Source organism: Camelus bactrianus, chromosome 11 (genome assembly GCF_048773025.1).
Source record: "Camelus bactrianus isolate YW-2024 breed Bactrian camel chromosome 11, ASM4877302v1, whole genome shotgun sequence".
In the NCBI taxonomy this organism is placed as follows: domain Eukaryota; kingdom Metazoa; phylum Chordata; class Mammalia; order Artiodactyla; family Camelidae; genus Camelus; species Camelus bactrianus.
Window position 1 is genome coordinate 53,909,851 of NC_133549.1, and position 25,287 is coordinate 53,935,137.

Consider the following 25,287-nt stretch of genomic DNA (forward strand, 5'->3'; position numbering starts at 1 on the left):
AGCATGCACAAGAGTCATAGGTTCAGTCCCCAGTACCTCCATTAAAATAAATAAGTTAATATACCGTCCCTACAAAACAAAACAAAACAAAAATCCCCCTCCCCCCATAACAAAGTGATTTTAAACATTTTTGACATTAGTTTACAGAGACTGTGTAGGTGTGCACATTTAGGAGGAAGATTTGGTTAGCTTTTATTTCCTGTGGATTGCTAAGAATGCCTGTGATTCTTACATTAGAGCTAGATTGCTTTTTTTTTTTTACTTTCTTGGACACATTGTTAATTCCTTCCTCAAAACCAAGATCTCAAAGGGTGGAAACTATCAGGGCAAACTGTCTTTTTCACATTTCTTCCACTTGTATCCAGTTATATAAAATCAGCTCTGTTCTATATACACAAAACCAGAAAGGAATTAGAACTAGAAAGTATAAATTTCTTGAAAATACAAAGCGGACAAATAAACAGAACAAATTATTGGTTCTGGGCAGGCAGACTACCTTATCAGTATTATCTGGAGTTTTTCTTTTCCCATTACATGAAATCATAGGCAAAATATTAGTAATTATACTTACACTTTAAACCTGTTTGAGAAAGCAATGAGTAAGAAAAAAAGAGAAAGCTACATGAGAAATATGGCATTCATAATATTTTAACATCTGACTTATTCTAAAATATGAATAATTTACTGGTTTAACTCATAATGACACAGACTTAATGACCTATTAGGAAAACCAAGTATTTCAATTCAGAAAGTGAAAATAGTGAACACTTTATTATTAATGTCACAGTCCTACAAGCTCTTAAAACATTCATTGCAGGAAAACAAAGAAATGGGCCAAATGGAATAAGAAAAACTGGATTAAAACATGAATATGTGAGTTTCACCTCTGACAGAGAAATGGAATATTAAAGATGATCTGATCTTTATAACTGGCTTCTTGGTTTGCTGCGCTTGAAGAATATTAAAGAAGTGGAGTCAGGCAGCAAGCCCCGATAATGCTCTTGGTCTCACTTTGAAGCAGAAGCGAGAACTGGAAGGTGCCACTCCTGGGCAATGAATTTATGACAGTTTTTTTTTCACATTTGCCTCTTAGTTTTCCATGCATGGCGAATTTCAAAGACACATCTTAATATGAAAGAATAACCATTCATTCCAATCTATTTACAAGCAGAATACGAGGGTACAAAAGTTAGATTTTTAAATACTTGAATTTTACTTTGAAACATGAATGGTACGAAACACATTTTGTTTCTTCTGTTAATCTTTACCAAGTGGTGACTTAATTAATTCCTAGAGTGTCAAGCTGATTACTGAACTAAAAATAATTAGATAATGCATCTTTGTAATGTTTAAATATTAAGCATCTTAATTTAAAAAAAATTCAGACGACTGAGTATAGCATCCAGGGTGCTTCAGTTTTAATCACTGCATTGTGTGCCAAATATAAGAAGTTTTCTTGCTGCTTTTACTGCCTGCAGGATACAATAAAGCTCCTCTGGGAAACAGCTGAATGAAAAAGAATGACTGTAATACAGATTATATTTAACAGGAAAATTAATATTGGTTTGATGGCTTAAAATTTAAAACATTTGTCCTGTACTAAGTGTGTTCAGAGGCTTTAGATTTGGCATATGAATTGATTTATTAAGCATCCAATGAATTCCAATAGATCAACCTAAATATTATATTTGCAACTTCACATTCCTTTGTGATGATAAATATTCCTATACTATCCTCATGCAGAGCATACTTTTCAGCTTTCAGGTTGGAATTACCTTACCTTATGTAATTCAGATGAAAATTCTCAGTGTTAGAGAACAAAGATAATAGTTTAAGAATATAAAAGGACTATTTTGGGACTTTCCCTGTAGGTATTTTAAATGATGAATAGTAGTTCTACTGTTATTTCTTCTTACTGTTTGTTATGTCAGGTAATTCATATGATTTATGACTCCTGTCTATTATTTATTTTCATTTTGTGCCACCCTCAGGGCTACCTCTCTTCTTAACCTATTTCACAATTTTTTCACCAATCATCGCCAAGAGGGACATACTTAAGATGTATAGCCTTCTATCACAAAGATTCTCCATGCCTAATGTCACATAAAGAATAGCCTACTATACTATGTTAAGTATAGATGTTTACAATTAGCTAAAAATTACTTGACTCCTTTGAAGCCTAAACAAGAAAAATACAGATATTTTAAGTGGGTGTGTTTGCCTGGAGGAACCAGAAAAAAGGAAGACCTGTATGGTCAAAATTTGCTGTTGGATGTTACAAAATAGGCTCTAGCAAGGCTACCCAGGAAAGAAGAAACCATGTGGAAAATTACCAGGGTGTGCTGTGATTTTTAGATGATTTTGCGAACACCTTGATCATCTGCATGGAGGTAAATTTAACAATATGTATAAAAACCTACCATGACAATCCAGTTAGGTTACAGACCTTCTTCTGGAACTCGGGTGTATGCATAGGACATTCCACTGCCTCTTCCCCAGGACACCTAGTGCCTTCTCTCCCAAGGTTCTTAACCTGATGCCGAGCATAAACAAAGCTATAGGAGGTAACCTAATATTCCGACTGGATAGGAATGTATTAGGATCCCAGAACACTGAGCAATCTGTGAAAAATGTATTGAAAGCTTATATTGTTTTCCCGTAAAGAAAGGTCATTTGGAACAAGGAAAATACAGTACTCCCAGAATGGCTGCACACTACTATTTTACAACTACAGAGCCATGTACCAGACACAGTTTTCTGATAACGCCTTCTTGAGGAACGATCCCTGTTCAGCATCTATGAATACTTACTGTCTGTAGCTGACCAAGACCACCAAGATGGCAGGGATACAGCAGAGGATGATGATGAAGGCCAGGGCCAGCAAGGCCCCTTCTGTATAGCCTAGACTTTCTCCCCGCTTTTTAATGCTGGTCACTGCCTCTGGAGTCCGGATCTCCAGAATGCGTCCTCCTTCCCCATAATGCGGCTGAAAGTCTTTATTGATATCGAGCAGTTTGCCATCCAAAAATCTTTATTGTTAGATAAACAGTAAAATCAATGATGTTAACAGAGAAAGGCCTTTTTGTAAACAAAATATTTTTTGTAATCTCCTTAATATTTTCTTTAATGACAACCTATGCTGAGTCAGAAGTCTTACTATAAATAAGAAAAGCATATATAAAAAGCAAGAGCAATAAAGCAGAGTAACACCTCTGTATGCACATATTCAAGATATTAATAAAAATGCCCCGGCTTAATATGCTTACAGACTTGGGAAAAATAATTACCAATGTCATTGAACTTTATATCACTATGTTGAGTTTATTTACATTATTAAGTTATTCAGGCGGAATAAAATATAAGTATAAATTATATAGCATAGTTTAAAAATATATTCCTGCATCCTGTCTCCTTCAGTTCTCAGAATAATCCTGTGAAATAGAACATTAATACTGATTTACTGCAGACCACAATGCTGAATTATAGAAACAAATCTTAGACACCAACTCAAGCCTTCAGACTCAGAATATATGTGTTTCATCACACCATCTTAAATGTTGACACTCTTAGATCTCAAACCAAAACATTTTTATGGGCAAAGAGCAAACAAATTAAAAGATTTTTTTTTCTTCCTAGAAAGAGAAAACTAAAGAAATGATGCAGGTGGTAAATCAGTGCCCTTAGGATGACAGAAATCAGTGGTTGATTTATTCTAGGTGTTCATGAAAACCCTTTCTCTACATAATGCAATTCCAACTATGGGCATTGTGTTGGAGAGGAGAATTAAGGATTGTTACTTAATTTTGTTAGAGTGAGCAATTGTGTTATATATTTTATGCTGTAATTAGCAGGTAATTTTATTTTTCAAAATTCCTCAGGAACATTTGAATAATCCTTTACAAATCCTACAATATTGATACAATTGTGTCCTGAATACCACAAAGCCACAATATGTCTTAGGTTGTTTTCTTTTTGAATTTTTAAAGACAGTTATCTATAAATGCGAAGCTTCTTATAGAGAATTGGAAAACACAAAACAGTCCAAAAGGCAGAATTACTCAAAGGCCCACATGCAAAGCAGTCACTGCTAACATTTAGGTATTCTCAAGTCTAATCTTTTTTTGTTGTTATTAATAATTTTCTGTACTTGTAATTATACAGCATATACAAAGTAAAAATATTATTATAGAAATATGTCTTAATATGAGACACCACACTATGATGGAAATGTAGAAAAAAGAAATGTGAAAGAAAAAAAATTAAATGACTCCAAATTTTACATTCAAATAACAACCAATGAATGCCATGCATGTGCATCTTACTGACTATTTTATCCCTTTCAACATTTCATTCATATTTTTCCAGTGATCGTGATGACTTTAAATCTAGCTGAATACACTGTTCATAGCTTTCATTTAGAAAAAAAAAACAAAGAGATGCCTGATGTCAAATATGAATTCCACTGAAGAGTTTATTAATCTTCCAATTCAAGAAACCTACTGGCTCAGATAATTCAATTTGATTTTAAAGCTACACACTCTTTTAGTCAAGTTTTCATACTATAACACAAGGCAGGTGGGATGCTTTGAGGTTTTTTTTGTGGTTTTCTTTTTCTTTTTCTTTTTTTTTTTTTTTTTTTACAAATACGCTTTTGAAAATGTGCTTTTTATCGCAATTTTCCTAGGCCTTTTTTTAGGTATGTTAAGAAGTACAATTAAGGTTCATCCATTGTTCCAAGTACCAGATTGGAACAGAATAGTAGAACTTTTTGAATTGTATATCAGATAAAGTAAGAAACTCCAAATGAAGTGCAGATTAAGAGTTGGGTCACAAAAATACATACATATCATTAGAAACTGGGAAGGCTGAGAATTAGAGGGAGATCATTAACTGCAGGGAAAAATTACTCTTATCTTGTGGATCCACAGATCACAATTCTATTGGATTCTACTGGATTCTATATCCAAAACTCCTAAAGGGAGATGAGTCTCTTTACAGTACAGCAACCCCAGTATTTAGATATTTATTTGGTTTATTTCTCAATTTAGGTAACTGTCATAAGTAATTGTTTACTCGAAGTGTTGATCACTTCTGAACCCATATCTCATCTAGAATATCTTTCCTTTTTGCTGTATACCTGTGAAACAACTTGCCTGGGTAAAAAATTCTTGAGTGATAACATTTTTCCTTAAAACACTGTGGACTGGATTCCATTGACTTTTGGCATTTTGTCATGCAGGTGGAAAGTGTAAACCTTATCTAATTTTTGTTCCTTTCTATTTAAGTCATTTTTATTCTTATTTCGATAGTTTTAAGACATACTAGGTACTTTCTGAGGACACATGACAACATTTTCATTGATTCTGCCTGTTAACATAATTAAATCTTTTAATTATATTTTCAGGTTTTGTTCCTGTGAGAACTATTACAATTTTTACTTTAGAGATCCATGCAATTATCAGGTTGTATCTTAATTGTCCTCTAAATAGATGTTGACTTCTTTTATGATTTCTGTTTTTTCCTTAATATGCTATGAGCTTCTTATGTTTATACTTCATTTTACCAATTAATTTTTAAGATGCTTTTTCATTTTAGGCAAGGTGGAATCCAGATAGTGGATTTTAGGAGATTATCTTCCTAAGGTGGAAAAATTAGCCCCAAGAAACTTCAGGCCTTTGTTTTATATTTTTTATGATTTCAGGACTAAGAACTCTACTGTCTGCTAACATCCATGTCAATCCTTGAAGATGAAATCTAATTGACTCTCTCTGGAATGTGAGCTAACCCACACCTAGCCAGGGTGAGCAGAGGTTCCAAATGGCCTGAGGGGACAGCACTTCGTCGAGGCCCACAGCCAGCCTGGAGAGGGTCAGTTCTCACTATTCTTTTGTGGAGCATTTTTGACCAGAAATAGGGAAGAATTCAGGGCATGTAAAACACACACACCATTTCACTGTCCCATACGGTCTTATTTTCTACTAAAAATGTTGAACTGTTTGCCAATGGTTTCTGGAAAAGAATATTTCCAGCAATACATACAGTTGATCTCTGAGTCATCAAGGTGTTGTTTCCTTTATTTTGTGTTTCAGTATTTATTACTGAGCCTGTTTTTATCCCTGCTTATTTTAGAAAAGAGATAAATCTGTCAGATTCAACATCAATAAAGAAATGTGATTTTCTCTTTATTCTCATCTGCAGTCTACTAGCTGCTGGATGAAAATCATTTTTACTTCCAAGGGGGAGGTGAACAAATCCCTTTCCAGTATTTAGCCAACATTAATTGATTACTGCTCTGTTTTCCTGAGATGAGGTAAATTCTTAAACCGGTCCCATGTCTTCTGACTCACTCAGCTGATGGAGCACATGAAAACACGTTTCTCTGCCTCCATTTACTTGTGTGGAGCACAACTTTCAAAGAACAACATGTAACCACCAGTCCACCCTGCAGTTTACCTTGATGATTTCACTGTTGCAATGTACATATGGATGTAGAAATAAAGGGGAGGGTGAGCAGGGGAATGCATTCTGTACTTGACAAAAATCCACACCTAAATGGTGGAGGGGCAACTGTCTATTTCCCTGGTCGGTAGACAATCTGGGTCCCTGAAATAGGTTTACAGAGCAGGCAGTGGTTAACACATCTGCCCACATCCATTTCACTTGGATAAGGCTGCTCTGCTTAATAAAGGAAACGAGGGGTGGACCACTATTTACTCTCTACAGTTCCACAATTATTTTAAATAGATTCTAATTTTCATTTTCCAATTATTTGAATTTTCAGTATTCTGAATTTTTTTCTGGACTTAGGAAGGTGAAAGAAGTTTTATCAGAGCTTGGCAGTTAGATTTCTTTTAAAGTATATGGTTTTAAACACTGTACAGTTTGTGGAATATACCAGCTTTCCCTACCTTCTTTATCTCTCATTTACCATCTGGACAGACTAAGTAGACTGGACATGTAAGATAAGTATAAAAACTAAAACTGTACTTGCTTAGTCTTCAATTTAATTTAATTTAATTTAATTTTAAAATAGTATGTTCTGTTTCTGCTTAGGCTGCAGAAAGCAACAAGAGAATGTAGCATCCTCCCTAAGGATAGGAAGGTCATATGACACCAAAATTATAATTTTTTTTCAAGCAAGAAGCCAGGTTCCAAAGAGTGACAATTTCCTCCAGCAATGGGATGAGACCATGTGTCAGTTCACCTCTTCAGAATGAGGTGAAAATTGCAGCCCTAACTGCAAACAAAATAAATCAGCTAAAATTTTAATACATTTTACAAACCTAAGTGTGTATCAGCATGGAAGGTTAGAATAAGAGCCCCACAAACACAAGTAGGGGTTTTCACTCACTCACAAACTCTTCCATGGACTTCCAAAAGATAGATTAGGGACAGGGCAGGAGACCAGAGAAATCCTCTTCAGGGTGCAGGGATATAGGAAGTAATCAGCTAAGGCTGTGACACTCTGCAGTTCTCTGGACCTGTGTCGCATACAAAGCAAATGCCATAGAAAGAGAGGGAGAAATTACTCCCATCCCTAGGGCTCAAGGAAAGGTCCACTGCTTCTGGGGTAGCGTTATAAGCAAGAATCCACTACCCATCCGGGAGGAGCAGGAGCTGCCTTGGACCTAGGACCCTGCAGTACAGGGCAGAGGTCTGCTACTGGTTAGGGACGGGCAGGGATCTCTCTTACACCCAAGAACTTCCACAAATACAAAGGAGAGAATGGACATCAAGGGAAAGAGGAGAAGAAAAGCTGACAAAGCTCAACAAGAGAAACAGAGAACCCCCCAACCCCACGTTGTCCCTTCCCCACCATGAGAGTAGAACCAAGCAACAAGAAAGGGCAGTTCACCACGTCGGGAGAGTTAGCAGAATGGAGAGAAACCCTTTCTGTGGCACAGGCATGCGGGTTTGCTGAAGATAAAGAGCAACAGAGCCAGACACGGAGATAACCCAGATACCAGAGCTATCACACAGGGACCCGGATACAACCCTGACTAATACGCTACAGGACTTAGTGGAAGGCAGAAGAGATGCCTGAACTGATGGAGAAATTCAGTTAATTGGTAGGAACTGTAAGAAAGAACCAAATGGAAATGCAAGCATTTTTTTTTTTAAGATACAAGGAATTTCTTCAATGAGCTTATCAATAGGCTAACACAGATGAATCCGTGAACTTGGTAACAAGGCACCAGAAATTATCCAAACTAAAACGCAAAGAGACAAGAATGTTAAGGGAAGGGAGAAGGACAAAAACAAAGCATGCAAAAACTGTGAGTTTAATCGGAGTCCCAGAAAAGAAATAGAGAGAAAACAGGTATAAGAAATATTTGAAGAGATACTGTCTGAGCACATTCCAGAATGAAACAACAAAAAGCCCAAACAAACAAAAGACACAAATTGAAGCTCAGAGACATACAAAAAGAATAAAAGCAAGATAAAAGTAATATATATTTTTGCAGAAAATCTAAACAATTTAGATAATTAAAATTAGAAAAACCAAAATACTCATAAACTCTTGGAACAAATTAGGTAATAACTATCACTGAAGCCATTCCAGTCTTCCCTATGCGTTTACAAGTGTTTTTTTTTTTAATTTTGATAGCGTTAAATCAGTTTTTTAAAACTGAATTGAACTCCTTGGAGGACATCTTTTTTTGTTTCTAATTCTTTGGCCTGAAAGTTCTAACATTCTCAGAAGCTTGGATTTTAGGATAAAGAGAAATTGAGAGAATGATCTTGTTTCCACTGATCTGGGCATTAGGCAACAATCTTAAGTTGTTGTAGTATATCTGTTCAGTGTTAGAAAGTAACTTTTCAATAACTTTCATAACTTCATTTTAATAAGATCTATGCACTATCAGCCTTAGATTATTAAATATATCTATATAATTTCATAACAAAATATTTCAAGGAACAATCCTAGGGTTTAAATTATACCACTGTTTCTCAGCTACTAGTAGTTCCAGGTGAAGACTGATAAAGCACAATGCTAATACTAGTCTGTCTATCCTCTCCTCAATATAAAGGTTTGTTTTTTTTTTTTAATTTATAGTTATTCTATACCTTATCCCTTCCTTCCTGGCTATAGTAGTTATTCTATTGAATTTAGATCTTTACTCTTCACAATATAATCTAGGTTTGGGAAAACTTGTTTAGAATGAAGGATGCTTATCGTATACTTCATAGTGTCTGTCAGTTGAAATCTAACTGGCTTCAGTGCTCACATCTTTTATCTCTAAAATGTTTATAAGTACACCTTGAATTATAAATCATCATTATTTTACTTTTTAAAGCCAGGCTATTAGCTTGAAGAGAATAGAAATTTTTATATTTAGGAAAAACTTTTTAAATTCAAACAACCTGTCACCATATTTCAAAATAAAACCAGTGTATACAAAATCCAGAATACAGATGGATTTAAATAAATGTTAAAAATGACAAAACATAAAATAGAAAGAAGATATGAATTATTTTAAAGTATATTTATAAAAATATTCTTTAGTTAATAAAGCAAGCTAAAATTGGCTTAGTGGATCTATATGTTGCTTCATTTGGATAATGAGTCTAAAGCCTGAGAGTAAACTATTGCTTTTGTCATGTATATTTCCCCACAGGGATTAGTATACTATCTTGCATATGCCCCAAATATCTGTTATATATAAACTGATGAATAATATACTTATTAACTATGGCTTTTAAAAAAATTAAGTTGATATTAAATCACTATTTCACTGTTTCTAAAATAGGAGCAGTGAAATTTTGTTGATGAGCAGATATAAAGTAAAACAAAATTCAGAATTTACGAGTTTTAATAAATGGGTAAGTAGATTTTTACTAAATAAAAACATGCTCCCTCATATGGATATATACATAAATTTGTATGTGCATATATTTATGTATATGCTGTTTATTATATATGTTGACAAAGAAAAACTAAATTCCGAAATAATGGATTTTGGTACATATGTGTGTATATATATACACATTTCTAAATATTTAGACTATATACATATGATTATAGATCATTGTGTATTTTTACTAAAAAAAATGTATTTTACTTTTGGTAAGAATTGCATTCCAAGAATCTTTTGGACACTAGGTGTCACTAGAGTAAAGGAGAAATTAACAACAACAAAAAAGCTGTTCAAGAATAATTTTCAAAGGAGAATATATAGTAATGTTTTGTTTAAGATTCTGTATTTTCTTTATTTTTAGGATTTATAACTCAAACATTTAAATTCATACCAAGATGAAATATCACATAGGTTACAGACTTGGATGGAAGTGATTACCCCTCTGCCCTCCATCCCCAAGTCAAGGGAAAAATCAGATACTCATTTTTGCTGATTCAATAAGACATTAAAGAAAGCTAAGGCTTGTTCTTAAAATTCAAGGCTACGGACACCATCACCGGCAAACTGCCACTTTAAGAAGGGGTCGGTGCTTTCCTCTCAAACAGTCAGGGTCTTGGAGCAGGAGTGGGAGCTGATGCAAAGTGACCTGAATGAACTGCTCATTGTTCTTAAGTATACGGGACCATCTGACATCTCAGGGAGAACATAATTTCTTAAGCCACTTTAATCTCACACTTACATCTTAAACTTCTAAGTATGAGGACTCTAGGTATTGTTTCTTAGATTCTTTTTTCTTGCTGATACTTCACTTTCAGCAACATTTTGGTGAGTTTTAAACTTAAGTACATACAAGCTTAAATCAGGATTATCTATCGGTGATATTGTAACCAGAGAGCTGTTACAGATAATAAAAGTACTTACTTAAAAAGCTCATTTCTGTCGATGGCTCTGTTGGTTTGGGGGTCGATGGCATAGACAGTCAAGTCACACTTGGTATAGTCTTCTAGAGAAAAGGCGTCGCCGTGCCGGCGAGCACCGATGGACTCCACCACAACCTTGGCGCCAGGAATTTGCTCCTGAACATAGCGATCCAAAATCCTATAAATCAAACAGAACACAAACTTTATGACATTCGGATGGGCTCACTAGGGAAAAAAAATCACATTCAACTTGAAATGACATTTAGTAAATGAAAAATGATGACAGCCTGGATTTTGCTAATGTTTACTGAATATGAACCTTGAAAAAAAAATGTCCCTATATATTTAGAGCATTTAACTCCCAATGATGCTGGAAGCTGAGTAAGGTAGAAAGAGGTCATCAACCATGTCCTATTTAAGTCTCGACTTTAAAAATGTATGATACCATTTGAGCTTTTACATGGCTCATGGGAAATACCAGCTATGTTGTACAAGTAGAGCTGTCTATGCTTTATAGGAGCCATAGGGTCTTAGAACTCTTGAGTTCATATGGTCGGTGTCATAAATTACACCTTCCACCAGATTTTGTGATACGTGGCACTTGGCCACAGGCCAAGGTGCAAGAGTAGGATGCCTATTTTCTTAAGTGTATAAAGACCCTTTGAGCATTACAGCAATGGGATGTATTTTGCTATGCTACGCTCACCAGGTTAAGATAAAAATATTGCTTGCAAATCTCAGAAGTTATTTAAGTGAATACAAACAACCAAAAGATACCTCATTTAATGTAGAATGAGTAATAAGTCACATGAAAAAACAGAAATAATGTTAACCTATAGGTAATTTTCTATAAAGTACAATTTTTTCTAAATTAATAACTTGATTTTAATTGAAAATATTAATTAGTGCCAAGTGTTTGTTATTCTGTATTGCCACAAATGGCAATTTTTAATGTTCTTTTTCCTTATTAAAAACTTTATATTATTAATTCTTGAAGATTAACATTAGAATGCACATATTAAATATTTATAGGCATTTATATGCAAATTTAATAACTATACATGGAAAGTATCTTAAAATTTATGATTCAGTGTTCCTCTTGGCGTCCAAGCTGTGAGGCATTTTGGAGGAGCAAGGGGTAATATTCTAAGGACCACTGATATAATAGGAAATAACTTTTACTTTGGATGCCTAAATTGACCTGCTTCCTGCTCTCTTAAAAAAAGTAAAATGTTGCCTTCTGAGTCTGGTATGTGCTCAGTTTGCCCTGTTGAAAGAATAAACAGGATACTGAACCTTGGAGGAAATGGCTGTATACCATGGAGCACAAGTCTGTGGTGTTCACACCCAGGGACGTGACCAATGTACATGCAGTATTAGTTCGTTTGCTTTTTAATTTGTGTAGAGGAGCACAGTTGACATCTGTCTTATTGAAGTACTATTCATGCTTTTCCTTTTCTCTCATTATCCCACACCCACTGGCCGCTCTGCCTTACAGTATCTTTTCTGATGAGACCGTTGCTGAAGAATACACATTCAGCGATATTTTGGGATGAAATGTCTGTTATGATAAAGCAGAATGTGTCCACATTTGAATTCATTCCTTATCTTTTTCTGATAAATATATGTAAAACTAAATTTAATTCTTTTAAATACGAACATATATTGTAAAAATCAGTTCTTCCCATTTATCATCTATGTTCATATAACTAAGTATTTCTACTACTTGTCTTCATTACATATATATGTATGTACATATACATAATATATATGATATTTATCAAAAATCAATTTTTAGTCCTTAATTTTCAGATGTACATAGGTACATGGTTGCATCCTAAAAGTTTTTTGACCTCATTATTTTTAAAAGTATATCTCTCCACTTACTTTGAATTGGCTCATATTTTTTAATACCAATGTTTAAATTGGCCTTAATGTTTACTTCAATTTATTAATATAGTAATCCAATTCAAACATAAATTCAGAATCAAATGTCACGAGAATTTACCACATTTAATTTCATCAAGAACAAACATGACTCTCCAGCTCACCAGCCTAAAGTATTTACATGTTACTAGGTCATTGCCAATTTATGGTATTATGGTATTTTGTTTTAAGCCTTTAATTAATAAAGGAGTTCTATAATTTATAATTTATATATGTGTATACACATATATACAGAGAAGAGGGATCTATAATATTGTTCATCAATCTTTTATATGTGTATCTCACACACACACTGTATCAAGGGAGATGTCTGTGGTGATGTTTACACAATGTTAACAGTGCCCTGCATCTAAATTTTTGGAAGCAGTACGTCAGTTGAAAATACAAGTAGTACAATCGAATATATGGCAGAATAATATTTGATTATGGCAAAGTTTCTCAAAACAAAGAATCATCTGATTGATTTTCCAAGAAGCAAATATAGTGTAAATGAATTTTATAATAATTATAATCATTAAATTAAAATTAAATTTCATTTAGGGTTTATTGTTCCACTTCAGTTTAAAAGATCTGTACCATACTCATATTTAGTAATATATTATTATGTGATTTCTAGATTAAGTTTCAAAACCTCTAAACTTCTAAGGAAATATGGTAATATAATTAACATATACATTTTTACGTAGATAAATATACATAGATATATACATACATATATTTATAATAAACATGTGTGGTATATATGGTATATGTACATATATGTTTGTACATAAACATGCATGTATGTAACATGTTTTATTGTGCTACCACATGATAACTAATCAATAAAAATTTAAACTAGTTTCTAATTTAAACTAGAAATAGTAATCTCAATAGCTTTCTTACAAAAATGTAGAAAGGCATATTTAACTAAACTTTTTTCTATGCAAAAAGCATTTTTTTTAAGTCACAAACTAAGAGTACCAATAAAGAATTGGCTCAGTTAACTATTTTGTGATGGAATCAAGTTATTTTTGGTTGATGCCCCCAAATTTAAATTTTCAAACATCACTTTGTCTAGTTACCACTATGTACATTTTCAGTTAGTTTCAACCAGAAATTGGCTGTAAAAAATTAAGTGCAGAAGCTTTACTGAAAGAGTTTTATAGCTGAAACAAGTATTGCTTTTTACTTTTTCACACTAAAATTATTACATCAGCTATCCTCGCAATTACCTGTGACTGGGCCAAGCTAAAATTACTGTTTGATGAGAGCTTCTGGCCTTGTGTGCTAGAGCAGCTTCCTCCCAAGAAAAATTGGGTTGGATTTTTAATTAGGCTTGTCTCTTAAGAAGCACTATAAAGAGAGCGTGGTTAGACACCCAGCCTGCAGCTTGCCCATAGACGTAGATTCAAACTAAATTTCCACCATTTGCTTTCTGTGTCTCTGTGGAAATTACCCCACCTCTCAAAGTTTTAGGGAACTCATCTGTACAATGGGGAAAGCAATCCTATCTACTTCAAAGGTCTCTATGAGAAGTTAATTAGATAACACCCATTAAATGTACAAAGCCTAGCAAATAAAAAGTGTGCCACAAATATTAGCTATTTGTTGTGGTGGCTGTAGAAACTCCTCCAATTTCATGATTTTAAACCCTACTTAGCCTTTTGTTGGCGTGAATAGTTTATATTTAACTAGCAGCATAGGGAGTTCCACCGCAAGTTCCTGTCAATATTTTTTTCAAAAGCCTGGCTAAAAGAATCAATAGGCATTGCCCATGGTCAGAGGGCTATGAAACACAGCACAGGCCTTCCTAACATTCTGGACTCATTTCCTCTGTTAACACAGGTCTGCAGAGATTCTACCCAGACCATATCCTCAGCCATGTTCTAGGTTCCACAGAACATTTCTTCATGACATTAGGAGACACCCTCTCTATGATGTCCCACAGGATGAAAACATTTCCCTCCAATCTGGCTCAGAAGTAGTTCTGCCTTTCCACCAGAAGTGGTTTGGTTTTTTGAATTTTGTATCTGATTTTTTTTTTTTCTGTTTGTTTGCTTGCTTCTTTCACTTTGGCCCTTAAAATGACGCAGACCAAGTTTGCTAACTGCTCTCTAGTGTCTCTGCAGGACCCCACAGACGCTCTGCTGCTCTTCTCACTCTGACTCCTCCTGTGATTTCTTTTTATTCTGTTTGCCTGTTCTTCTGACTCATGTTAAATGTGTTTTACCGTGATTCACTGTATGAATCATTGTAAGCTATCTTAAATTCTCCTTGAATAATGTCAAACATTAAAAAAAAATCAACTGTGGCCTCTATTACAACATAGACATAAACACAAGTATCTAAAATACTGTTTCTGTTGCTGCAGATACAAATGGAATTATCTTATATAAACGTGTGGTTGAATTTACTTATCATGTTAAAAGACAGCACAGACAGGTAAAGAGTGTATAAGTTGGAGAAAATTAGGAGAACTATAAACATAACTAAGAGAATAAAGGAACTGGCTCTTGCTGATCAGGTATCTGAACTGAGTGGCTGCACAAGAAAACATGTTTACCTTGTACCAAGGGTTGGCACTAATTATAATAAATTATATGCTGTTCTATTTGGCAAAACTTCTGGACCATAAAACATAAAAGAATATGTAGAAAGAAGAATGTTGAAAGGAATAAATGCTCACTATGTATTTTGGAAATCTTTAGAAAGCAACTGTGATTCAAGTGCTGGATGGAACCATATACCATGATCTTGTTTTTTATCTTGGAACTGCTTTCCACTTACTTTCTATTTGATGCAATCAAAAGCTCTGAAAAATAAACTGAACTGAACGATACAACATTTGGGAAAAGTAAAAGAGAGATTATAACACTTGGCATTTTTCTGCTTCTCTCTTCAATTTCTCCAATCGTGTTTCCACAGACTTTTTTGGATGAAAAGATAAGTGTAATAAGAGGCTGGAAAATGCCCTTTTTTCACTGTTTTTGTGTGAGTAGATTTTACCTTGGGAATATGAGTAACCACTTTCTTTCAAATCACAGCATAGAATATACTTGTAAATGTTAATGCTTTCCTCCATCATATGTTAACAAATATTTATTCAGATTCTTCTAAAATATATAACACAGATCGTAAGTTAAAATAAGAATATTACAGCTAATATACTGGGACCTTCATTATAATCATCTCATGAATTAAACTGATTTTTATTTTCCACAACCTGTTTCAATCTATCCTTTAAGTTTGCCATTTTCTTAAGCAGACTGCTTGCTCCAACGCTACTTTATTTTTTTCATGTTTGTGCTTTTCTAACAGGGCAAACAAAGACAATGTAAAGTATCTCTATCTGCTTTAAAACTCAAAAAATAATGTTTTTAATTGGTCTTCCATTTAATTATATTTTCAGTTAAGGAAGATTCTATTTATCTCTTCTTGAAAGCAACAGTACTTGCTCAAGTATATCAAATATTATTTTTAAATAAAAGTAAAACTTAAATGTCCTCAATGGACTAATAAAAAGTATTATGTTAGTTTTTGGCTTTAGTTTCATTGTTTCTGACAAAATAAAGAAAGGGGAAAAAATAGTGAATCTGACAAAATACAGCATCTAAATCTAACTGGTAAGCTCTACTGTTTTCATTTCTCATTTTCATTTTTTTTTGTAATGTATGTTACTGGGAAAATGGAAGAGGAGAACAATTATGAATTTAAAATTTTTTGTATTATATATATATCAGATGGCAAATATTAACTGAGAAAGTTGGTTTATTATCCTTCAATTTCATTCTCAATAAAAACTGGTATAGTTTTAAATATAATTATTCAGAAATTTGTTAATTAATGAATGGTGAGTGTGGCCATTAAAATATGAAACAAACCTATTGAAAGCAAACACATCAAGCACATATGCCTCTACTAAATCCATGTATGATGAAATCTTAAGAAAAAGTAAAATCTAATTGGTAAGTAATTTGCTTTTGGTTAATTCTACAATGTGTATGAGTAACAGTATCAGACACTGTTTTGTACAAGTCTAACTGTATTCTGGGCTATCTTAATTTTGTAAAGGACTGTGACTTCTTACAACATAATGAGTTAAAAATAAGCATTTCTTCTTGGAAAGAGAGGTTACTTCTTTCTCTACCAAAATGAAGCTCAAAACTAAGTATTTTAGAAAAACAGCAGATGAATACATTTTATGTCAAAACAATGAATCAGCCAGACTTTGAATAAAACCAAATCACATTTCTCTTTTTTTTAAAAGAATTGTGACTTATACTTTGAAAATTAAAAAGTAGGATTTCATTCTACATTGAGTTTGTGTTTTATTTTGATGACGGCTTTGATTTATTTTACAGCTATTACGTGCCTATTACAGAAAACATTATTTTCTCAAGCTATGCTTTTGAAATGTCTGTGCTTTATGATCTGATAAAAATTAGATCATTTATGGTCATTCTCTGTTGATAACCTCTTCAACTTCAACTACATCTTTGTGTTACATATACTTAAACTAAATTGGCATGTGATTAGAAATACTTTTATAGCAATTCAACTAAGGATACGCAGATAAGAAAGTCTACACAAGTAAGTAAACTCTCAGATACAATAATATATTTCATATGTCCCAGCTGGGCTTATTTTTTAACAGATTTTCACTGATTTGATAGGATAGCACCATACCTCATATGTATAATATACACAGTTCATGTGAAACAAATGAGACAGAAGGAAATAATCTTAATGTAGGGCTAAGAAAGTGCCTGTGGGGAAGAGATAATGGAGTTTTAATCCATTACCAAACAAAAAACAGCAGGGTGATGGTGAAAGAGGGAGCTGACATTCAGGGCATTTACTGATATGAATCAAATATTACTAGATAAAGTCAATCCTCTCCAAGTACACAATACTATTACTTTCACATGTAGAATTTTATCAAATTCTTCAGTGTCCAAGTAAGGCAAATATTATTTTTATTTTGTCTGTTTGCTCAGACACAACACTTAGGAGCTATTATCATTGCCTACCTCTTCTCATACATCAAATCCATTATAAATTCTGTAGGTTGAACCTTCAAAAATATACCCTTAACCTAAATCCCTCCCTATGTCCATCCCCTACCACCAGTCCGGGCCACAATGAGCTCTCCCCTGGACTATTGCTGTGGACTCATAACTGGTCACCTGGTCTTCCACTCAACAACCTTGTAAAATTTAAGCCAAAATGTTATTTCTCTGTGGAAAACATTTAAAGCATTGCTACTTCAAAGAAATATAATGCAAGTTACCCATGTAAATTCAAATTTTCTGTAGCCATGGTAAATTAAAAATAAAAATGGTGAGGTTAACTTAACACATTTAAATGTATCCAAAAATGATCATTTCAGTATGTAATATATTAAAGGATATTTTATTTTTTTTCTGTACTAAATCTTTGAAATTTGGTATGTATTTTATATTTATAGCACCTCTCATTTAGACCTGCCACTTTTCAAGCACTCGAAAACCACATGCAACTAGTGGTTCTATATTGGACAAAGAGTTACAAGGATTTTCTCTCTTACCAGAGTAAAATGTTAAGTCTTTCAAGCGGCCTATGAGATCCTGCATAACTAATTTCCTACCATGACTTCTGTATCTTGATATGACAAGCATGCTGCTACCTCTGGGTTTTCATATCTGCAGTTTCCTCTTTATGGGGTAACTTCCTCCAGCTTTTCCCCGCTGCTCCCCTCCCTCCTCCTCCACACAGTCAGAGCCACATGACTTTCTCCCTCACTTCTCTCAGGTTTCTGCTCAGATTTCAGCGTATTAAAAAGGCTTTCCTCAATCGTACTATATGAAATAGTACTTCTCTTCCATAATTCCATATTGTTACTTTTATTTATCTTTATTATAGTTATCACTACCTAACATCACATTATATATTAACGTACTTTTATTATTGCATTTGCTGTTTTCCCTCAATAGAATGGAAGCTTCATGCAGACAGGAACTTTGTTCACTGATAAATCTCCAGTGCTTACAGCCAAGAGCTAACCTTTTTTAATGAATAGATCTCCAGCTTCAAGATATGGATACTAAGACTCAAAGAGTTTAATTAACTGGCACAAGGCCTCTTTACTAGTCACTGGTGGGTTAGGGCCTGAGTTTAGGTCTCCTGAACTTAAAAAAAACAAAGCCTTCCCAGGAAAATAAAAATGATATCACTTGGGAATTTCATGTGAGATTTCCCCCAAAGTGTTTTCTTATAGGAATTTGAATAGAATAAATAAGCATTGTAGCTTTTTTCTCTCTCTCTACAAAGAATCACGTTGTAAATCAGGAGCTGGCAATTTACAGCCCACTGGCTAAATCCAGCCTATTGCTTGTTTTTGGAAATAAGGTTTTATTTACAAAAGTATTTTGCTACAAAAATTATTAATTATTATTAACATTTAAATATTATACTACAAAGAAGTAATTTAGTGAAGCAACATTCTTAAAACTTTAAAATATTATGCCTAATTACTAAAATATTAATCTATCCCTTTATAGAAAGGTTCCTGAGCTCTCTTACTCTAAAGCAAAGAGTAGATAAAAATGATCAAACATAATGTGCTTATTGACTTGCCTTTCAACTAAACGTTTCCCATCAATACCAAGTCTTTATTACACACATATAAGAAAATTTAAGTGCTAGCACTTATTTTTTGCCATTTCATAGGTTTTCTTTCCAAGAGATTTTATAATTCCTATCTTAGAAATACATATCTTGGCTAGATTTCTAAAGTACACTTTGTAACCTTAATTCCAGAAGCTGTAAATTAATTACACAGACACATTTCAGATGCTATGTAAATATTTCACGGAGAAAGGCTCTTCCACATCAAAGCAGTAACTACTTCAATGAGGTCCTAATATCTTTGATTTTCACATTATATTTAGAAAGTAAGAGAAGTGACCAATTCTGACACCTAAATTATCAATTCTGATTCATATTGTAACACAGTATTTCTAAACTCTTTATACTTTTGGAAAAAAAATGCCATTTCTACAAATTCTTAATGATTTTAAATTTTAGAATCCTAGACTACTTTCATTTACTTAGGCTTCATGGTGAAGTGGAAGGAAAAAGGAAGAAGACACAATCAATCTTATGATTACCATGGGAAAGGGGGTGAGAAGGGATACATTTGGGAGTTTGAGATTTGCAAAAGTTAGCCACTATATATAAAAAAAGATTTTAAAAAACATTTCTTCTGTATAGCACAGGGAACTAGGTTCACTATCTTGTAATAACCTTTAATGAAAAATAATATGAAAATGAATATATGTATGTATATGCATAACTGGGACATTGTGCTGTACACCAGAAATTGACACATTGTTACTGACTATACTTCAATTTTTTTAAAAAAGCAAACATTTCTTAGCTTCTTTAGACACTACTGCCAATCATTTATTGGTTTTAATAAGATCTCCTTAACCTTATCCTCACAGCTATTTCTCCTACTCCTTAATCTCAAGAATTGGTAAGAGAAACACAAGGCTCTCAAGAGAGAAATTCTAGGGTCAATCTAAAATACTTCAAAATATGCATACATACGCAAGGTGTGTAGGGGGCGTAGAGTCTCATTATGGGGGAATTTGCTGAATTCATTATTATAATTAAAAAGAGATGTGTTTCATTACAAAGGGTTATTGGTTAATTCTATAAGCATAAAATAACACAAGTAATAAAAAAAATTCAGTAGAGCCATTTATTCCTAGGGAGTGGGGAGTAATCATGAGCTCTCTGTAGCAGTTAACATTTATTCCTTGAGCATTCTGTTTTCTAGGCACTGTGCTCTTAGCCATCAAAGGACACTGACTCCTTCTGAAAGGACATTGGCCTTCTACTTGAGTCTGCCTAAAGGGCAAAATAACAGTGATGATCATATGGATTTCAAGTTTTCCCTTCATAAGGTAGGGATGTCTCATAGGAAATCAGAAAACGGCTTTGATGATGATGTGGTTTGTCATCTAAAAATGTCTACAGGAAATGAATGTGCTGGTTAGTTTGATCACTGGAACAATAAATTCCTATTTTTAGTTAACAGATTGGCACTCTGCTGTCTACCTTGGTTATACATGTATTTTCACTATTCCCCTATCTTCCTACACTGAGAGTGAGTTTTGGGAGTTTCATGGTGCAGAATTAGACCTAACAGTCCTTATCACTACTTTCATCTATTGAAGTAGCTTTCAAGAAGGAACCATAATGACTATATCCTGTCTGATTCCAAGGATATGATGTTCTGGAAAAGATAAAAGTATGGGGACAGTTACAAGATTACTGAATGCTGTGGGTTAGTGGGAAAGGGGGATTTGAGTAGGTGAAGCACAGAGACTCTTCAGAGCAGTGAATCATTTCTGTAGGTTACTACTATGATGGATATATGTCATTATTACATAGGTCCAAACCAAGAACCTACAACACCAACAGTGAACCCTATGTAAACTATGGATTTGGGGTGATTATGATGTGTCAAAGCAAGTTCATTGACTGTAACAAATGTAGAACTCTGGTGCAAGATACGGATAGTGGAGGAAGCTATGTTGGGGCAGGGAGGAAGTCTATGCAGAAATTCTCTGTATCTTCTGCTCTGTTTTGCTACAAACATAAATCTGGTCTAAAAAATAGTCTTTTTTTAAAAAAGGGATCCCAAATTTTTGTGCTAAATAATCTCTTAATTAAAACAGATTAAGAAAAATCTACAAAAAGGAATCTTACAAGCGCCTGCTCTGCTTACTGCACTAACAAATTTATATTTAATTGTATCAAAAGCAACACAAGACTAATAACCTTATTCCAATTTTCGAAGTAAGAAACTGTGGCCCTAAGTGTTAAATAACTTACCCAGAGGTCATACAGCTGTAATAGGATTCAGACTTGTTTGTTTGAATCCCTTATCTGAGCTGTATTACTAAACTATGCTATTAGAACAGAACATGCAGGAACTCTGGCATCTCCCTGCCTTACCCTATTGACTTTGGTCACTAACCTCATTTGCATAGAACATGTATTATTCACTGAATGTTCACACTGTCCTAGATGGGCTATACTATTTGCTTCTTACAATTCTATGACAGAGCTTTTAGTAGCTCTGGTTGACAAATGGTCAAACTGAGTCTAGGGAAGATTAAATTATTTATCCAAGCTCATGTTTCAAAACCAGTATCATATGAAGTCAAAGCTCCTTTCACAGTGATTCATTTCTCTCAAGACTTGAAAGACCCCTGATTTTTCCCTTTCATATTTTCATATCCATGTAGGAGGAATAAATCATATAGTTGCTATGAAATTATACTTTTATGTCACCATCCTTCTCGGTTTTTATAAATTTTGTCTCAATACAAGAAAAGGGCATCATGATTTTGCTTGTACAAAACTTTCACTCAGTGAAATGCATTGAATGCCTATTATATCACTGAAATTATAGTAGTGAAAAGTAGGTTTCCTATTTTTATGGAGCTTATATTAAACTAATGTATAATATAAACTTTAGATAATGCTTTGAGGAGAAGCAGAATAAAGGGTTAGAGGTTGAAAAGAGTGCCATCTCTTTTGGATTGCGTAATCAGAGAAGGCCTGCTTCATTAGATGACATTAAAGTAGTTAAGAGACAGGCATAATCCTAATTCTTTTCAGGTGTAATCAGCTATTATTTTAATAAAGGTTAAGAGTGTATAAAGCACTTGTGCAGAAGTAAACAAGGCACTGTCTGATTGCTATTGCCTGTTTAAAAGCTGATGATTACCTCTTTCATAGGACATTTTATGTGACACCCAGAGGTTAAATTTTATGAAATATCAAGAAATAATTGTTACAAAGCACAGATACTTATGCCTTAATCAGTACCTATTATATTTTGTTTGGCATATAATTACTAAATGGTTACCTATCTGACTATCTGAAGCTTCTTCTGGCAACTTGGAAGTGTGAGATAATTTGCTAGAAAGAGGCAAACTGACAGTAACCAACATCTGTCAACCTGAACTCAATAAAAGACTAGGAACAGTTAATACATATCACTATAAAATTATTAAATGATGGCAGGCTAGGTTAGAGTGAAGAGCAAAATAGTAAAGACATTTTAATAATCCTTGATAACATTTAGACTATCAGAGAACTGTGAATTCATAACCACAACTTTGTCTGAGTCAACAATAACATGTTCAGACATGTTTGGTGTACACTGTTCAAAAGGGAGAGGGAAAAAAATTATGATAATAATAAATGTCATAAGTTTGTAGCCTACTGTAGGTAATGATTATTTGTATCCAAGAAGAATTCAAAATAGGTGTTTTGAGTAATTAATAAATTTGAATGAGCATAGTAAATTGATAATGACATCAAATTTCATTGCATATGCAATATAGAATACTGACAGTAATACAGTGTAACTTGCCATAATTAACCTTTGCTTAAATTGTTTTTATTTATATAATTTTCTGCAGAAGTATATAACTAAATCATAAATTAATATTTTAAAAAGGCAATCAGGTTAGTTCTCTCCTAGAAGAGACGCCACTCTAGAGAGCTCTCTAGCTCTTTCCCTGCATTGTGAGGACAAAACTAGAGGAGAGCAGGCTGAAACCTGGAAGAGGACCCTTGCCAGAGCCCAGCCATGCTGGCACCGGACCTTGGACTTCCAGCCTCCCAAACTATGCTGGGGTAAGCTCCGATTTACAAAGTGTGAAAATTCCTGGGCTGTTCCTGGGCTGTCTGAACTTGGAGAGGTGTTTGCATAAGGCCAAGATAACACAGTGGGAAGGAGAGACTGAATGGTGGATGATAAGTATCATAGGCGGATTTCTGGAAGATGGCGGAGTAGAAGGACGCTCGCAGGTCACCCTCTCCCACAGATACACCAAGACCCACAACTACAGACCCACTCAGCCAACCAGAGCACCTGTGGAACTCCGACAGAACATCGCCCTCTTCAAAAGATAAAGACGCCAAAAATCTGGTAGGAGAAAAGGAAAAAAGAAACAACAAAAGGCAAAGCAGCGCAGGACGGGTCCCGCCGGGAGGGAGCAGCAAAGGAGGACTGGCACTCGATCGCTGGGTCTCCCCTCTCCAACTGAGAGGCCAGCAGGACAGAGGGGGAGCCTCCGAGGCTCGGATCTGTACAGAGCAGCCCTTGACTAACAGAACTAAGTTAAACGGGCACAGAGCGTCCCCCCGACACCCAGCCTGAGACGCGGGCCAGCAGCCGCGGGCAGGGCCAGGCTGCACAAGCCGGGCGGAGGACGGAAGTGGCTGCACGGAGGCAGCCCCAGGGGAACGCAAGGGGCTGCGCGCCGTGGCTGTGGGTGCACAAGGCAGAACAACCTGGGCCCTCCATAAAACAGCAAGGTTGATGTGCTCTCGGGGGAAGGGTGCACACCCCCATTTCTGAAAACCCGCAGAAAGTTTTCCGGGGAAGAGAGGCGGGGCTCAGGCACAGCCGCCATAGCCTCCGCGCTGAGCACTCAGGCGGGGGCGGGGGCGAAACCTGCATCTGCACGGAAGGGCTTAGCAGCCTCAAAGGCCAGACTGAGACTGGCCTGCAGCCCGGGGCAGATAGGATCCTTCCATCCTGGTCCCTCAGAGAACTTGCTCCACAAAGACAAACAAGGAGCTGGGTTCTGGCTCGGAGCAGGGACAGCGCTGTCCCTAGGTCTTCCCCGAGCCCACCCTTGGAGCTCCGACCAGGGCGGAGCGCGCAGCCACACAGAGCAGCTAAGCTACCCACGGCGGCGCAGGTAGAGCGAGAGCTGCCACCCGCCTTTCGGGCAGGAACACAGCCCCTGACCGAGGTGCTGGGAGGGGGCACAACCCGCCCTCCTACCCGGCCAGTCTGCAACATCTGACTGCGGCATCCGGAGGGGCAGCGACCCGCCCGCCCACAGGAGAGCTGCACCTGACCCAGTGTTAGGAGGAGGCCCGATCTGCTTGCCGACAGGTGCTGGGAGCAGCACAGAAGAGGGCGCCAACGGAGGGCCTCAGAAAACAGCAAGCTGAGCTTCCAAAACAGGACGAAGACAGAAAGACTTCACATTAAAAGCACACAGACTCCAGGAGAACACCGACAACCCCCCCTCTTTTTTTTTTTTTTAAATCTGTTTTTACCTGTTCTATTTTCTATTACTCTCTTAATCTTTACTTCTTAATTCATTTCTATTTCTCTTGGGTTTTGATGTCCTGCTATTGATTAGACACAGGTTTCAAATACATCTATTCATCTCCCCCCCCTTTTTTTGTAAAGGTTTCAAAAGGACGTCTCAACCCGATTAATACTCTGCTTCAACTCACTCTTCTATTATTCATTATACACTGTTTTCAAACCCTCTTTCTCCCTTCTTTTAAAATTCTTTCTCTCTCTCTCTTATTTTTTTTTCTTTTTTTCCTAAGTTCTATTCCTAAATAGGCATCACATAGATAAAATCCTTAAGGACCAAAATAAACAACTGATACTCCATAAACCACAGTGCCAAAGAGGTATGAGCAAGATGAAGAAGCAGAAAAACCTTTCCCAATTAAAAGAACAAGAGAAATCCCCTGAAAGA

The 25,287-nt window shown here is 35.2% G+C and overlaps 1 protein-coding gene across 3 annotated transcripts in view; it reads right to left on the bottom strand.

The window, feature by feature from the left end:
* PCDH15 (protocadherin related 15) overlaps positions 1–25,287 on the bottom strand; it is a 721,184-nt gene that overhangs the window by 21,665 nt on the left and 674,232 nt on the right. For all 3 annotated transcript variants that reach the window (XM_074374029.1, XM_074374028.1, XM_074374030.1), the window contains exons 29-30: positions 10,782–10,958; positions 2,811–3,029 (exon numbers count right to left, since the gene is read on the bottom strand). In XM_074374029.1, the coding sequence (XP_074230130.1) occupies positions 2,811–3,029; positions 10,782–10,958 (396 nt within the window). The remainder of the gene's footprint in view (positions 1–2,810; positions 3,030–10,781; positions 10,959–25,287) is intronic.